The sequence below is a fragment of the Rhipicephalus microplus genome, chromosome 6 (genome assembly GCF_043290135.1).
Source record: "Rhipicephalus microplus isolate Deutch F79 chromosome 6, USDA_Rmic, whole genome shotgun sequence".
Taxonomy (NCBI): domain Eukaryota; kingdom Metazoa; phylum Arthropoda; class Arachnida; order Ixodida; family Ixodidae; genus Rhipicephalus; species Rhipicephalus microplus.
In genome coordinates this window covers 3837235-3855675 of record NC_134705.1, presented here as the reverse complement: position 1 = coordinate 3855675, position 18441 = coordinate 3837235, and the positions used below count along the sequence as shown (strand labels likewise).

General features: G+C 47.2%; 1 protein-coding gene across 1 annotated transcript in view; it reads left to right on the top strand.

Moving 5' to 3' along the window:
- The window catches only part of LOC119167770 (uncharacterized), a 166448-nt gene that overhangs the window by 12993 nt on the left and 135014 nt on the right, over nt 1-18441 (top strand). Inside the window, exon 2 of the mRNA XM_037419297.2 lies at nt 12008-12195. Within this exon, the coding sequence (XP_037275194.1) occupies nt 12008-12195 (188 nt within the window). The remainder of the gene's footprint in view (nt 1-12007; nt 12196-18441) is intronic.

Genomic DNA, 18441 nt, shown 5'->3' with positions numbered 1-18441 from the left:
CGTCCTGATTCCGAAAAGACAGCCGCTGTTCAGAGGTTCCCCACACCCAGAGACAAAAAGTCAGTGCGTCGATTTTTGGGTTTATGTGCCTACTATAGACGATTTGTTGAAAATTTCGCAAAGATTGCGGATCCTCTTACAAAACTGACGAAAGACGACGTGCCCTTCACATGGGAAAGCGAACAACGAAAAGCTTTTGACGAATTAAGAAAACGACTACTGTATGAATAAGGTAATAAAGAAATACTCAGAATACACCTAACCCCTATACATAGCCTTCATAAATTACGAGAAGGCATTTGATTTTGTAGAGATACCAGGAGCCATGCAGACACTGCGAAATTGGGGCGTCAACGAAGCAAACGTCCTGGAAGAAATCTACAGGGGATCAACTGCTACCATAGTGCTTCATAAAGGAAGAGACAGAATACCAATAAAGAAGCGTGTAAGAGAAGGAGATACGATCTCCCCAATGCTATCTACCGTGGGCTTACAGTAGGTACCGCATGCGTGCAGTAGGAATTAGATGCCTAGAGTAGAAAGAGTTTGGGATAAGAGTTAATAAGAGTTAGGGATAAGAGTTACCTTTGTAACCTGTGCTTTGCCGATGACATTGCATTGCTGAATAACTCATGGGAAGAATCGCAATACATGACTCCTGAATAAGGCAAGGAGAGCAGAAAAGTAGGTCTGAAAATGAATATGCAGAAATAGAAAGTAATGTACAACAACCTCGGAAGAGAACAGCGCTTAAAGATATGTAGCAGTGTACTTGAAGTTGTAAAAGAGTACTACTTAGGACAGGTAGTAACCGCAGAGCTGAACCACGAGAGTGAAGGAACCAGAAGAGTTAGAAAGGGGTGGAGCACATTTGGCTAGCATTCTGAAATCATGACTGGTAGATTGCCACTGTCCCTCAAAAGGAACAGTTACATCTTGCCGGTACTTATCTAGGGTGCAGAAACCTAGAGGCTCACAAAGAGGGTGCAGCTTTAATTGAGGACGACACAGCGAGCCATGGAAAGGAAAATAAGGATAACCTTAAGAAGCAGGAACAGAGCAAAGTGGGTTAGGGAATAAACTGGAGTTAGGGATATGTAGTCGAAACCAAAAAGGAGAAATGAACATGGGCCGGGCGCATAGGCACGATAACCTCTGGTCATTAAGGGTAACCAACTGGATCCTCGGAGAAGGCAAGCGAGTTAAGGGGAGACAAGGTTAAGTTGGCAGATGAGATTTGGAAGTTTGTGGTATGAAGTGGCAGCCACAAGCACAGTACCAAGGTGACTGGCAGAACATGGGAGAGGCCTTTGTCCTGCAGTGGGCGTAGGCAGGTTGACGATAACGATAAAACCAACACGCTCAGTCTGCTATTCTTACAGAGAAAGGAAATGTACGAATGGGGGTTCTGGGTTGCGGCAGGCCCAGAAACCCCTCGAGGAACAGACCCAGACACCAATGAACCTGTCCCTACCAAGCGAAAGCTCGGCCACAACTGCCCGCTGCCTGTGGCCGCTTGCCTTGTGCGGCGAGCATGCCCGTGGTCGTCGTGCTACTCTTCTACCGATAACTCCAAGTAACAAGACACTTAAACTTATCAAGTCTGAATGATGCAGGGAATGCGTCCCGAGCTTGCAAGTGCATCAGGCAGGCAGTCACGTTAAACATAGTTCAAGGGCTAGCATGATTAGAGTTCATGGATGGCCTCTGAGATGTGTGTTCAAATACAGATCTCTGGGGGCAGCATTTATTGAGGTGAAATGCATTCTGTCCCTCTCAAAGCTTTGTGACGTTAGAAATGACATTGTGGAAGAAAGATCAGAAACAAGGGGCGTGCTGCTTGCTGAGCTCGAGCCAGTCAAGGGTGGCCGAATTGTATAGTCTACAAAAAGGACACGATTGCGCCACTGGTAACTTGGTACGTCTGTATGGCTAGCTGTGATGGTGTCGGGTGCCAAAGCATTCAGATGGGCTACTTGTGCATGGCCATTGGAGCCACGAAGGGAGTGGTTGTGAAAATGTTGCAATATCTTGCAAGGGTACAGGACAAAAAGCTCAAACCATGTTGGAATGTCAAGGTACAGTAGGAACCAAAACTAGCTTCTAAAAATGTACCATAAATATTTTTTCAGGGTGCCCTCATGCTTACCAGCAATGCATTTTCTAGGCTGTTTATAGCTTGGGATTTCATTTGATGCAAGAAAACAAATGAAAATCTTGATGTTGGTAGCCCTTCTTTACTCCACTATATATGCTGAAGTGTATTTTTTAAAATACCAAGGTACTTCGTGCAACAAAAAAAAAAAAAAAAACCACTCAGGGACAACTTTCTGGGGCAATGAAAGGAAAGTGACGGGGGCGGAGCTATAGCATATGTAGTACTCCGCCAAGAAGTTAGGCTCGGCTCGCTTTTCGAATGCCGGCCGTGCATGAATAATGCCACTGTTAAAAATTTGCTACGTCTGCTTACATAGCTATTTGTGAGTGAAATTCGACACAAGCTCCTTCAGCGAGTCGTCGGATTAGCTGGAGGGCGACGATAGCTCACCTCAAGACGAAGACCCTATTATGACTGTGAGGTGCACCCGAAACATGCGACGTTTTCAGACATGCAAAAACACGAAATGACACTTCATGAAGCAAAGCAAATATTAATATCTCCTGGGTTGGGTTCGTGCAGAGTATTTTTATAAACTGCATCCCGTAGAAAATAATGTTGCTTTTTATTACCTTCACGCGGAAAACACAGACACATTTGTGAGACTTTATTCTTTAGCAGGGGCACACGCCCACTTTAGTTCCATAGCCTTCCCTTCAATGCCACAGAAAATTGTCCCCCAGTATAGCACTCTTTTGTTCTGGCTTCTCTGCTGCTAGCACAAAGCTGCATTTCTGACAAAATGGCATTTTTTATCGTAGTTTCTTTCGTGTTTTTTGTTTTTGTTATTAATTACATATCTTGTGTGCTGCTTTTCCGAAAAAGCACTCTTGGACCCTCACGATTTTAATGCACCTATTTATAATTTTGATTTGTGATATATCTGCAAAAGAAGCAGTAAGAAGCTGCTATCCTGTTTTTGTCTTTGCAACATGCTATGAATCTCTGGACAGCTGCTACGAATTTCTATTTTTTATGCTACAGACTGGGCTAAAAAATTCTCTTCGCCATTCCCATCATGGCATATGCTGCTAATTGTCATGAAAGATGGATAGCCACTAGGTATGTTTGAAAAGCTGCGGTACTATTGTGTTTGTCACACAGCAATCAAAACAGTCGCTTATTAGACACACTAGTGCAGATGCATAGATTATGTTGTCACAGTTTAATCCACTTTCCCAGTTGGATAGTGCCGTGACTACAGACTGGCAGGATGATCATTGTGACACATTGAATATGCAGCACGAAGAGAACAACGAAGAACACGCGCAGCGAGTGAAGAAGATGAGGTTCTCTTCTGATCAGTTTTAACGGTTGGAGCACCACACAGAAATTGGGCTACGTTTATTTTCCGCTTCAAGACGGAGCCCGAACGTGGTTCACGAATCTCGTGTGGTCGTCTTGGGACGAGTTCCGGCAGAAGTTTCTCGACACGTTCGCGAGCACTGAAAGACGAGAAATTGCACAGCGTCTCCTCGAGTCACGGATTCAGAGACCAAATGAATCCGTTACGATGTTTGTTGAGGACATGGCGCGGCTATTTCGTCGAGCAGATCCCAATATGCCCGAAGCCAAAAAGGTTAGCCACCTCATGCGGGGTGTTAAGGAGCAGCTGTTCGCTGGCCTCGTACGAAACCCGCCTACAAGTGTGGATGAATTCTCCATGGAGGCGACATCTATCGAACGCGCACTGCATCTACGTTATCGCCAGTATGACCGCCCAACCCACAGTGCACCGATCAGCGTGGCAGCCTCTACCACAGCAACAACACCCGACGAAGGTTCTTTGCGCCAACTAATACGAGAAATCGTACAAGAAGAGGTCAAGAAACTCAACACTGTCGAAATTTGGGCTTGTTGGTGCATTGTGACGACTGAAAATAGCGCTAAGAAACGGGGACACAAGAAGAGGACACACGGCACAGGCGCTAACTTCCAACACAATGTTTATTACCACCGCACGCTCGCCTATATCACCAAAAAAATATATCACATGACATTAATGATGCGCACAAAAAATTAAAGTCTTAGAAAATACAATTCTTTATCACTAAGCGTAAGAGAGGGAGTGCTGACGCACTTAGACCCCAGTGAAGCGATAGCCTCAGCCTCAATAATCTCTGTAGTAAGCTTATCAAACATTCTCTTGATAACTGTGCATGCATTGAAAATCGGCGCGCAGCCGCAGGATTTACAATGTATAGCCAACCAACTCCCCTGGCCGTTTTTCACATTATTGCAATGTTCTCTTAATCGATCATTAAGGCAACGGCCCGTCTGTCCAATATACTCTTTACCACAAGAAAGCATGATACGATAAACAACGCATATGATGCAGGGAACATAAACAGTTCGATGCTTCTTACTACACTCTTTGGGTTTTCTGTCACGGTCATGAAGGCCACAAAGGCTGACCAACTTCTTGGGAGCTGAAAAGAGGGGAGTTGGTTGGCCAGGGGAGTTGGTTGGCCATACATTGTAAATCCTGCGGCTGCGCGCCGATATTCAATGCATGCACAGTTATCAAGAGAATGTTTGATAAGCTTACTAGAGAGATTATTGAGGCTGAGGCTATCGCTTCACTGGGGTCTAAGTGCGTCAGCACTCCCTCTCTTAAGCTTAGTGATAAAGAATTGTATTTTCTAAGACTTCAATTTTTTGTGCGCATCATTCATGTCATGTGATATATTTTTTTGGTGATATAGGCGAGCGTGCGGTGGTAATAAACATTATGTTAGAAGTTAGCGCCTGTGCCGTGTGTCCTCTTCTTGTGTCCCCGTTTCTTAGCGCTATTTTCAGTCGTCACAATGCACCAACAAGCCCAAATTTCGACAGTGTTGAACTTTATTTCTCGTACAACGGGCCCTTCTTTATGTTCATCTTCAAATCCATGTGCCACAGTCGCCTACATCGCTCTTGCATCCTGTCAAGCTCGATCCCTTGCTTTTTGCATTCGCCACAGGATAATGCCTCAGGAAGTCAAGTGCCTTTTCGGCAACGTTGCCCCCTCAGTTGGTCATGGGCTTAGGGTGTGCAAAATCTTGAAGGCAGAATGGTATAAACAAGCACGTCTACATAAACAATACCTGTCCGCCCTTCTTTTTGATCGTCTCGAAGATACTGTGGCCATGCAGCAGCTTCGACAATTTCAGCGCCTCGCCGACCAAAGCACCGAATTCCTCTGGGCTCGACAATTGTCGGTGCTACGCACAGGCGTCGCCAAAATAGTAACCGACCAAAAGCCGACAGTTCACGTGCCTGAACAGATCACCGTGCCTCCCGACATCCTCCGGACTTTAAGCCTCGGGCCCAAGTTTGCGGTGGAACCTAAGACGTCTCCACCGGAACTTCTAGCCATGGTACGACAAGTTTCGCGCCATGTGCCCGAACAAGAGCAACCACACTCCGTCTCAGAAGGCGTCGACACCGTTTCGCGCTACAGACCAGCTGGATCCAAAATTCCTCTCAGGAGAGTTGAGGCTTTTCTCAAGGAGCACTCTCTTACCGTCCTTCCCGCTGATAAGGAAGGAGGCTTCGCCATACTGACTCTGGGACTGTTTGGTTCTAAGGCTCACACTGCAGTAAGCTCTGTTTTCTCCTCTCGAGAGGACGTCCGCATTGAAAAAGTTAAATCGGAAGCAAAAAAGCTATGCAAAGACCTTAACCTCTCGTGTTGTCGGTGGCATCACAAATAGTAAGCATGACTTTTTAAAAGTGTTTTTTAATGCAAAGACTCACAAGAGCAATATGCCTTTTAGGGTAATTGTTTCAGAATGTGATACTTGGCAAAAATCGATTGCTACTTTTTTGCAAGAACAGTTGAACCGGCTTGACGTTGATGATCCTTTCATTGTAAAAAGTTCTGATCAAGTCATAGATTATGTGAAAACTTGTGTTGATGAGCATGTTTATGGTTTTTCAGTCGACGTGACTGATTTGTATTATTCTATTCCCCATGATCAGTTGCTTCCTGCGGTTGAAGAGTGCATAGATGTGTTTGGCTCTGTTAGATTTCAAACCGAGTGTGGTGTTCCTGTAAGTCGGTTTTTAGAACTTTTATCATTTTACCTCAAGATGACCTACATTTCATGGGATGACAAACCTTTTATTCAAAATGACGGAATCTGTATCGGGTCTTGCATTGCGCCCATTTTAAGCGACATATTTTTAAGTAGAATTGACAGATCGATTTACCTACATCTTGATAATTTGAAGATAAAAAAAGTGTTCCGGTATGTCGATGACTATCTTGTTTTATTAACTAACGACTCGGTAGCGGACGAGGCAGGTTTGGCAAAAATAATTTCACATTTTTCTGAGTGTTTTAAACCCTTGACTCTCACACACGAACTGCATGAGAGCAATGCCATAAAATTCCTCGATGTCCTCTTCACCTTTCATCCTAACCGCATATGTTGGGCGTACCAACCACGTACGAACAAACCGGTCCTTCCGTACCAATCGGCTCACTCTAAACTAGTGAAAAGAGGCATCATCAGTCATTGTTTTCGTCATGCTTTAAGCAAATCTTGTGAGCCCGAAATCGCCAATAGTTTTCATAATCAGTCAGACCGGTTGTTGAAAGCGGGTTATTCTATGCATGTCCAAACTTCAGTTGCAGAAGGCTTGCTTCGTACGCTTCGCAACCCAGGATGTACAGCGAGTCGTCATACCTTATTTTCACAAGATATCGCACAACCTAAAGAAATTAGCTAAGCGCTCTGAAATTAGGGTTGTCTTTTCAGCTCCCAAGAAGTTGGTCAGCCTTTGTGGCCTTCATGACCGTGACAGAAAACCCAAAGAGTGTAGTAAGAAGCATCGAACTGTTTATGTTCCCTGCATCATATGCGTTGTTTATCGTATGCCGCTTTCTTGTGGTAAAGGGTATATTGGACAGACGGGCCGTTGCCTTAATGATCGATTAAGAGAACATTGTAATAATGTGAAAAACGGCCAGGGGAGTTGGTTGGCCATACATTGTAAATCCTGCGGCTGCGCGCCGATATTCAATGCATGCACAGTTATCAAGAGAATGTTTGATAAGCTTACTAGAGAGATTATTGAGGCTGAGGCTATCGCTTCACTGGGGTCTAAGTGCGTCAGCACTCCCTCTCTTACGCTTAGTGATAAAGAATTGTATTTTCTAAGACTTTAATTTTTTGTGCGCATCATTCATGTCATGTGATATATTTTTTTGGTGATATAGGCGAGCGGGCGGTGGTAATAAACATTATGTTGGAAGTTAGCGCCTGTGCCGTGTGTCCTCTTCTTGTGTCCCCGTTTCTTAGCGCTATTTTCAGTCGTCAAGAAACTCGTAGCCAAACCAAATGACTGTGCGATCGCCTCAGTAACGGAAGTTGTACGCCAGGAGATCAGGCAAGCGATCTCACTTCCTGAGCCGAACACGAGCACTCCCAGGGTAAGCTATGCAGACGTAGTCCGCCGACAGCCAGCGAACGTGCCGACACCACATCAGTACCACCATCAACATCCGCCGACAGCGCCTTGGTACTACAGAGAAACTTCGATGCCGAGGCGGCCACCACTTCGCAAAACTGACATCTGGCGTACCCCTGATCATAGGCCCCTGTGCTTTCACTGTGGGGAAGCAGGCCACATCATTCGGTATTGCCCGTATCGCGCCGCAGGGTACCAAGGGTTCCCTTCTACGGTTCCTCGGCACCATTTCAACGGAACATCTGACGTCGACACGAGTGTCATGACCCCGCGGGATGTTCCTCCTGGGTTTCGGTCACGCTCACCCTCTCCTGGGCGTTATTCTCCATCCTCTAGACGGAGCACCACTGACATGCCAAGAGGGAGATCTCCTAGTCCACGCCGGGGAAACTAAAAGCAGCGACCTCAGGGGGGAAGGTTGCGAATCGTCGAAGTGCTGAAAATCCCCCATTACTGCCGAGTGAAGAGAGACACATTTTCAATGAATCGACGAAAGATGGGGTTGTTACTGCCGAAGTTGCAATTACGATTGACGGACATGACGTCATGGCATTGGTCGACACTGGCGCGGACTTCTCAATAATGAGTGAGAGTCTGGCAGACACGCTCAGGAAGGTTAGAATGGAATGGACAGGACCGCAGATTAGAGGAGCTGGAGGGCAGCTACTCACACCTACCGGAAAGTGCACCACAAGAATGAAGATAGGGGATGCATCCTTCGTCGCAACTTTTGTTATCCTTTCTGAGTGTTGCAAACAGGCAATCTTGGGGATGGATTTCTTGCGTGAATATGGTGCCATCATCAATATTCCGGACGGTGTACTGACTTTTTCAGCGAATCAGAGCGCAGCGCTACACCGAAAATTCCTGCGAGTCATTGACGCTGTGACCGCACCTCCGTTATCGTGCCGCCTTGTTTCAGTCACGTGCAGCGAGCAGAATACTGGAGAAGGAATCGCTGAACAAGTATTGACGCTCCTACTCTCTCGCGGTGTTGCAATTGCCAGAAGTATCGTCAACGTTGTGTGCGGTGAAGCAGAGGTTCTGTTAACGAATTTCACCAACGAGCGACGACACATTACACAAGGCACTACAGTTGCCTACTTCGACGAGATCACTGAAATCCGCGAGTGTTGTGTAGTACAACAGGACGAGCCGCAAGCCATGTCAGCCCCACCACCTATTGACGTAAGCTCGGATTTGTCACCAGCGCAGAGACAGCGTCTAGTAGATCTTCTTCACCAGTTCAAAGACTGTTTTTCATCGACCTCGAGGGTCAGTCAAACGCCACTGACGAAGCATCGGATAATAACAGAGGAGACGGCAAGGCCAATACGACAGAACCCATACCGCGTAGCACCGAAAGAGCGTGAAGCACTCCAGGAACAAGTGAAGAAAATGCTCGATGATGACGTCATCCAGCCGTCAAGAAGTCCTTGGGCATCACCGGTAGTGCTGGTTAAAAAGAAAGACGGAAGCTTGCGATTTTGTGTCGACTACCGCAAGCTGAACCGTGTGACAAAGAAAGACGTGTACCCATTACCGCGCATCGATGATTCACTCGACAGGCTGAGGTATGCACGCTACTTTTCGTCAATGGACCTCAAAAGTGGGTATTGGCAAATTGAGGTCGACGAGCGAGATAGAGAAAAAACGGCTTTTGTAACGCCTGACGGGCTTTATGAATTTAAAGTCTTGCCATTCGGATTGTGCTCAGCCCCCGCAACATTTCAGAGACTGATGGATACCGTTCTGTCAGGCCTTAAATGGCAGACATGTCTGGTCTATCTGGACGACGTCATTGTTTTTTCAAAAACATTTGAGGAACACCTGAGCAGGCTGCTATCGGTATTCGGGGCAATAAGGTCTGCCGGCCTGACACTGAAACCCGAGAAGTGTCATTTCGGTTTCAAGGAGCTTCAATTTTTAGGCCATGTGGTGAGCCATGAAGGTGTTCGACCTGATCCCGATAAGATTGCGGCCATCAGAAAATTTCCGGTACCAAAATACAAGAAAGCAGTCAGGCGTTTCCTTGGCCTATGCGCATACTACCGAAGGTTTATTGCCAATTTCTCCCACATAGCCTCGCCGTTAACACGACTCACAAGAGAAGACGTTTCGTTCACATGGGGCGACGATCAACAGGTGGCATTTGACGATCTCCGACAACGCCTGCAGACTCCGCCTGTGCTTGCTCACTTTGATGAGGATGCTCCTACCATGGTCCATACAGATGCCAGCAACGTGGGTTTAGGCGCTGTACTCGTCGAGTGGCAAGACTCAGCCGAGCGTGTGATCGCATATGCTAGTAGGACGCTTTCCCGCGCCGAGTCCAACTACTCCACAACGGAAAAAGAGTGTCTTGCTGTCGTATGGGCGGTTATGAAGTTTCGTCCGTACCTCTATGGTCGTTCCTTCCACGTAGTCAGTGACCATCATTCCCTCTGCTGGCTGACCAACTTGAAAGACCCGTCTGGTCGGCTCGCACGGTGGAGCTTACGCCTCCAAGAGTTTGATATGACGGTCGTGTATAAGTCCGGACGGCAGCACGCCGACGCCGATTGCTTATCAAGGTCACCGATAAAGCGCGACGATGACACAGAAGATGACAGCATGGCGTTTGTAGGAGTCGTTGACACCACTACGATTTCGTGCAAGCAGAAAGAAGACAGTGAGTTGCTTCCTCTTATTGAATTTTTGAATGGCCGGACAACAACCGTCCCTAGAAGATTTGCAAGGAGCCTGCCGTCATTCTGCTTACGCAGTGGTGTTCTCTATAAGAAGAACTTTTTTCCCAGAGGAACCACCCACCTACTTGTCGTTCCGACGTCACTTCGTGAGGAGATACTTTGTGCTTGCCACGATGAGGCAACGTCTGGTCATCTCGGATACACACGCACATTGGCCAGAGTCCAACAGAAATGCTACTGGCCAAGACTTCCAGCTATTGTGAAGCATTCCGTGCGCACGTGCCTCGATTGCCAACGACGAAAATCGCCACCGTTAAAACCAGCTGGGCTATTACAACCAATTCAAGTGCCCACGGTACCTTTTGCCCAAATTGGAATGGATCTCCTTGGACCATATCCGACTTCCCATGCTGGCAACAAGTGGGTAATAGTCGCCACTGATTATCTTACGCGCTACACCGAAACAAAGGCTTTGTCAAGTGGCACCGCCGTTGAAACCGCACGATTCTTTGTAGAAAATATCGTCCTGAGGCACGGTGCTCCAACAATCATAATAACGGATCGAGGTGCCGCTTTCACGGCCGCGCTCCTGAAGACAGTGCTTGAGCTCAGTGGAACCGCCCATCGGAAAACCACTTCCTATCATCCACAAACCAACGGCTTAACAGAACGCCTCAACAAGACTATTGCCGACATGTTGAGTATGTACGTTGACGTGGATCACAAGAACTGGGACGACATTCTACCGTACATCACGTTCGCCTATAATACAGCGCAGCAAGAAACTACACGAAGAACGCCGTTCAGTCTCCTTCATGGCCGTGAAGTGACGACGATGCTTGACGCCATGTTACTGCACGACTGCAATGATATCGATTTGGACGCTGCATCTTTTATCCAACGAGCAGAAGAAGCGAGGCAGCTTGCGCGCACCCGAATCACCCAGCAGCAAAATTATGACGCCCAACTTTATAATCTGCGACACCGACATGTCGTCTATCGGGCCGGCGACAAAGTCTGGGTATGGAGTCCTATCCGCCGCCGGGGACTGTCTAAAAAATTGCTGAAGAAGTATTTTGGCCCCTACACAGTTTTACAACGCCTGAGCGACGTTAATTACGTGGTCGTTCCTGACAACCCCTCGACAACTCGCCAGCAAAAACCAGAAATCGTGCACGTTGTGCGAATGAAGCCCTACTTTTCGGACTGATTTACATCATACATCTACTACACCGTCTTTTGTAGAAGAGCATCGGGACGCTGCTCTCTAGAGGGGGGCAAATGACACATTGAATATGCAGCACGAAGAGAACAACGAAGAACACGCGCAGCGAGTGAAGAAGACGAGGTTCTCTTCTGATCAGTTTACCAGTATTCTAATACAATTAAAGTGAGTTCCCTGGATTCGACTGCTGCTGTTTCGGCATTGTGACAATTGCAGGTGCATCCAGCTTTATTTTTAGACATTTTGTCTCGGTTTTGAAACAGCTCCCCATTTGCTTCGGTTGCTTTGTTCAGTGGGAATTAGGCGCTCTGTGGCAACAGTGCCATGCTCTGGCCACTCCATTTGAGTTCTAGCACAACTTTTGCAATGACGCAGTAGGGGGGGGGGGGGGGTGGCAGGGAAAATAATTTCTGTGCTGACTTCTAACAGTAAAAGTGCTTTGTGTACGGAATGATTGAAATCCTTGCTGTGTTTCAGAGCATGCCGAGGTGTTGGACTCTCTTCGTGGTTCTGGTGCTGGGTTGCAGCGGCCAGATGCAGCAGCACCAGCAGATGCATGTTCCACAGAACATCCCTCAGATGCAGATGCCACAGATGGGGCAGCAGCAACAGCAGGGTGTCTACCAACAGCAGATGCCACCACAACAGTTTGCTCCACAGCAAGGGTAGGCATACAGTATTCACTTGAGGTCAAGGCAAGACATTAGCATCAGAGTGAAATACCAAATCTCGGCATAGCAAACTCCTGTCAAGACAAACTTTTCATATCGCAAGCTATACAAGAATGCTTGTCTGGTTTTCTGTACGAAGTCTTATCATAGCAGGTTTCTAGTGATGGCATTGAATTGAAAGGACAAATTGTGTATCATTGTGCCCATATGTAAATGGTGACTATTACCCAAGGGTCGTTTTACAAATCGCAATTGAAGTTTGTAGTGAGACAACATTAACAAAAATGGTCGTAATTATTGGTAGGTTTTTTACTACAGACAAGGGAGCAACTGCTGCGCCATTGTGCACCAAGCATGTTTACCTGCGCGGAACCACCTCTGTTGTGCCAAACTCGTTCATCCTCGTACTGCACAACAGCTGAATTTACCTGTAAAGTGCAACAGGGGCCATCAAGCCCCGTGTCCAAAAACGTGGCTGAAACATAGTGTTTTCACTTCTATCAAAACTGTTATAGTTTCAGTTTTGTCAAGGCTGTGGTAGCTCGAGCAGCAGCTGCAAAGTTTGCAGAGGTGGAACAGCTGCTCCATATGCGACATTCTGTGCCAAATTTATTTATATCCACCATCCTGCACCAAACTCATTTATGAGCACCGTACTGCACTGTAACACCTGAATTTAACCATAAGGTGCGACATTCATTACGGTCTGTGCCTCAAAACTTGGCTTAAACATCGTGTTTTCGGTTTCATCAAAATGGTCAGCTTCCCCCGCAGAGGCGTCTGCGCGAGCAAGCATTTGGTGTGCAGCGACATTACGAACCCGAGCTAACGGGGGGTTTTGACCTCTCCCACGCTTAGCCGTGCGTGGCTTTGCCGTGGGAAAAGGGAATCCTGGGAAGAAAGAAATCCTGGGGGTTGAGCCGACGCCGGGTGATTGGACCTTTAAGGCAGAGGCAGCACACCCATTTGACCCCTGCTTCATGTAGACGGCACCCCTGAGCTGACCCACCTAGGGGAAATCGGCAGTCGCCTTTTCCTATCTCTCTCTCTCCCCTCATCTTTGTCTTTCTCTCTGACTTTTAATCTTTCCTGTCCTCTCCTCACTTATTTTACTACCACATTTCTTGGTGGCAAGGGTTAACCTGGTGTAAATATCCAACCTTGGGTAGACATATTAGGTTATAGCAGCCATGTACAGCAGGCGCTTATGTTTCCTGCTTGTCTCGTAGCGTCCTCTTGGTAGACACGGAGATGAGGGCTAGCATGGCTGCTGAAAAAAGCAGCAAATTTCATGGGATACCCTAAAGCCCCCAAAACGATTGCCCCTCCAAGAGGTTGGGCACTGATGTTATTTTTGAACTTCTTCCTACTAAGAGAGACAACTTCCCCAAATTTTACATTATTCACTACGAGAGTACAGCATACCTGCCAAGTCTCTCAGATTGGCCGAGAGACTCCTGGATTTCGACCGTTTTTTCGAGTTGTCATGAAAATCTCCCAGAAATAGAAATTTCTGTGCGTGATCTGGATGCATTGACAAAAAAGCAGCTCAATCCGCTCCAGGCTTTTCCAACCTACCCCACTTCATGTAAACTCACAGTATAATCTCAGTGATGTGAAACCGCGGCAGATACGAATTCTTGACATTGCCCAGTCAAGTTCCACTATGTCTATTGGGCTTCAATTCGAATGTTCCGAATACATTTTCTAATTGCGACGGGTGATACAAACTTTAGTATGGAAACCGTCGAACGAAGGCAGATAGCAGCGTACTTGAAGCTTCGAAAGTATGCATGCGGGCGGCGCATGCATTGTCTTCTACAGTGCGTGTGATTGTCGTTGCCACAACCGCTGTGAGCGAAACCGCGGTCGCTCTTGACACGATCATGTATGGCGGCGACGTAACTGACTGAACCCCGCAAGTGTGCGCTCAACCAATCAAAGCAATGCTGCTTTATGCAAACTGTGGACAAAAATGTGGCAGATACTATTGTAGATGGCATAAAACGACTTAGTTTTGAAGGCGCGTGCGCAGCCAAGCACATGGGGATTGTAAAATGAACTACCGTTTGCCCCAACCGCCGCGCGCACAAGGGCGGTCGCGGCGACGTGATAGCGATGTACGAGCTCCGAGAGCTTGCAGCGGTAGGTTAAAAACAGTAAATGCGTAAAAAATAAAAAAAGTTAGTTTCACTGCAAGGGTGAAGTAATAAATGCGGCAGGAACAACTTGGAATGTAACGCTGAAAACGGCAAGCAGATCGAAACGTGCATCGTGCTGCTCACATACATATGACGCACGAAAACGATACTCGCTAGACGAGAGTGAACTAACAACATTTACCGCTCGACACGTAATGCACTGTTTAAACAAAAACAGTGCACGATACGTAATCACAGGTAGAGATGCATACAAACTAACAAGTGTCCCAGTTGTTATACCTCGCTGTGTATGAAAAGCGCGCTGTTTTCGCAAAAGGGGCCTGTTCAGAGACCAAAGCGACCTGTTCAGAGACCAAAGCGACCTTTGTGGGCCGGCAACTAACGCTTTCGTTTCAGTGAAAGTCGGTGCCACACGGTTTCTTCACCAAAGGATAAGTGCTCGCCCACAGGCATCCATTCATGGTGCAAAGTACACGTGAGAGATATGCACGTGTCGATGCATCGCGACCAGCTCGGCGGCAAGCGGGGGCGGCTTTTTTTAAAGACGGTAGTCTTTCCTAAGGAACTTCGACAGAAAAATGTTTGTCTGTCGGTACATCTGTCTGTCTGTCTGCCCTAACACCTCAAACGGCCAACCGCATCTGCAGCGCCCACCAATATTGCTCGAGGTTTAGCGTTCATAGTTGTGCGATTGTCAATTAAAAAAACAAGTATTGCGCATATCTGAGACGCCATAACAAGATGTCTATGTTTTATATGTCTGCCTTTATGCTAGAAGAGGCACAGACAAGTAACTCTATGGACTGTAGTGTTTAACGCGCTGCGTTGACAATGCAACGCGGTGCTCAAGAAGGTGTTTCCAACACTTTGCTACGACGGCACGGTGGTGGCACCTGCTCGTCGCTTTGGATTCCACACCCTATCACCTTCGTGACTGGTGCGCATCGTTCTCCACGATCGCGCGAAGATAACTGCCAGATTGCGCTCGTGTCTAACGTGCCTAGATGCGCTTGTTCTTCATCGTTACACGCTTGAAGCAACGCAGCGCCTTACTCCTCTTTCTGTATCAGAAAGAAATAAAATAAACTTCAAACTTCAGAATACCAATCACCAATTTTCTTGCGCAAAACATCAAATAAACTTTTTGTTCACTCTCTCCATACGCAAGACTATCGTCTTTCGACGACATTTACAGTGTAACATGTAGATTCGGGCCAATTTTTTTTCTTTTAGTGTTCATATATATATAGATATGTATACATATACGGTGAAGGACGGCGGCGGTGGTGGCGGCAAAAAAAAAACAGCCTGGACTGTCCATATGATTGCTGCCGCAATAAAAAGGGGACAGACGCGTTTTGGCGTTCCTGTCACAAGAATCTACTAGTGAGCAAAGCTTGGACCCGCGCTTTTGCGGCAGCCAGCTGCATCGTCCCGTCCCTTCACGTGTGTCCCAGGAAGGCATATGCTAATTGTTTTAACTGAAATAGATTCTGCTAGTTGTATTGATTCTTTGAAACTCTCACCTTAGTGAAAAACTCTACCCTCGTGTGTTCGGCCACTCCTAGCCACTATAGACCGCAACGCTGATGTTGGCGCTTGTGATTGAGACCACCCTCCCACCCCCTTTCGTTTTTCGTGATGTTTTTGTTTGTTTGTGTGTCCTTGTTTTTTTGTGCTCCCCCCCCCCCCCCCCTCGTTGCGAAAATCATCCGGATTCAGAATCCTTGAACTTGTCAGGTATGGTACAGAAAAGAAAGCCAAAAGCTTATCACCTTGTCTTGTATCAAAATGTCTTATGGAAACCATTGACTCGGGCTACAAGGCCACCAAAACGGCAAGTGGTGACCTCTTGCTCGAAGTCAAAGACCGTCCACAATTCCAGAGGCTAAAAAACCGGACAGCTTTGGATGATCAGTCCATCACCATCGCATCGCACCGAACACTCAACACTGTGAAAGGTGTCATGTCAAATGATGACTTAATGAACCTGTCTGATGAAGAGCTGCTGACAGGCTGAAAAGAAGAGAATGTAATCCAAGTGCAGCGCATACCTATAAAAAGAGAAAACAAAGAAATTCCCAAAAAGCACATAATAGTTACTTTTGCATCTACAACACTCCCAACGGAAATAGTACCGGGCTGCCTCAAATTAGCAGTCAGTATTACAGTCCCAATTCATGGCACTGCTTTATATGCCAGCGGTTTGGCCACGGCTCTCAGAGCTGTTGAAGGTAACTTTCGTGTGCGAAATGGGGCACCAAAGGACAGACACTCTAATGATGATAAATGTGATTCCGAACCTCACTGCCCCAACTGTGATAGAGACCACCCGGCATATCCCAGGTCCTGCGCAGTTTGGAAGAGGGAAAAAGAAACAATTACCACTAAGTAGAAACTCAACATCAGCTTTCGTGAAACAAGGCAGCGCCTCTCCCCGAATTTTGCAGGGAACACATCCTATGCCGAAGTGGTGCGAGGGGGGTCAGCACAACTGCAGTTTTCGGCAATGCCTTGAACGACGCCTAGGGTGCCGAGGCAATCGCCACAAGCCCCCACGGTGGGAGCAGCCTTGCCTGCCCTGCCCTTCCTGAACACAGCCCCACCGAAGGAACTTGAGAATACTGGCAACAACCAGGGCAGTAAACAAGTGAAAGAGGTCCCATCTATCTCTTGCCCAGTAGGATCGAAGGTTTTGTGCGCATTGACGAAGCCCACTCTACGTACCCGTCCGTCTGGCGCCTCTCCAGAGGCGATAGACACCACTGGTGCAAACAGTGCCAAAGGAGCGGTGAAAGTTTCTCAACCGCTTCAAAAAAGACAAAACAATAATTACAGGGCCTTCCAGAGGCTCTGTAAAATAAGCAAATTTTCTCTCTTGAGACACAGCACATACACACATCCAAAATAAAAAATACTACAATGGAACGTTAGAGGACTCTTAGGCCGCGTTGACACTGAGCATTCCGGCTGCCGAAAGTGCTCCGAATTCGGTTCGGCGGCGGCGAGTTCCGCCGAAAGGGCCCTCTCCGCGCCGATCGCTCTCTGACCGATTTTTGCGGCGTCTGCCGCCGAATCGGTCACCGCGGACCAATAGGAGCGCTAGTCAAGAAATTTTGAAAAATGGCGACCAAGCCCTACTCATTTGTTATGCCGCAGTGCACGTAACTGAATGTTGAAACCAACGGGAGTTTAACATACTCTGTGCCTACTTCGCCTCCGTATTTCGTGAAAGAGGTGACCGAGCTTGCTGTTGGCGTGTCCGAGCTTGTTGCGGTCTTGCAGAGCAAAACGAACCCACCAACGTTGCTGGCGTTGGTGGTTTTTCTGCTCTTCGTGCGTTACAAGACAGTGACTTGCCAGCAAAGTAAGCAGTACTGTCTTTTCTTGCTTCTTGCGTACGAGAATCGTCGAAGTATACACCACCGGATAGCGTAGTAGCGTTTGCAAGCCGCGACAACAACCGGGTGACAGCGCATCCATCCCGCGTTCGCCCCGTAGTAGATGGCATATTCGGCGGCGCGGGGCGCATCCAGTGTGAACGACGCTGCGTTTCGGCGGCAGGGGAATTTCAGTCGCTGTAGAAAGCGGATGTTTCAGTGTGAACTAGGCATTATACAATCTTGACGATATACAAAAACTCCTTATCAAATTTTCTCCAAAGGTGCTGTGTGTAAGGAGACACACCTAAACCAAAAGCACACAAACTTCCTCCGTTCATATTTCGTTTTTCGCAAGGACCGCTTAGATGCACTTGCATCATGTGGCGGTGTTGGAATTATAGTCGATAGAAGTGTAGCATGCCAGCACATTCCGCTCCGAACGGCATTGGAGGCAGTAGCTATTCAAGCCATAATTTCAAACAAACTCACTACAATCTCATACCTGCCAAGTATCCCAGATTGGTCGGAAGACTCTCGGATTTGGACAGTTTGTACGGTTGTCATGAAAATTTCCCGGAAATTAAAATTTCTGTGCATGATCTGGCCGCATTGACAAAAAAGCAGCTCAGTACTCACTAGGCTTTTCGAACCTACCCCTCTTTATTACAAATGAGTTTAAGAGGGGTTCATCTAAA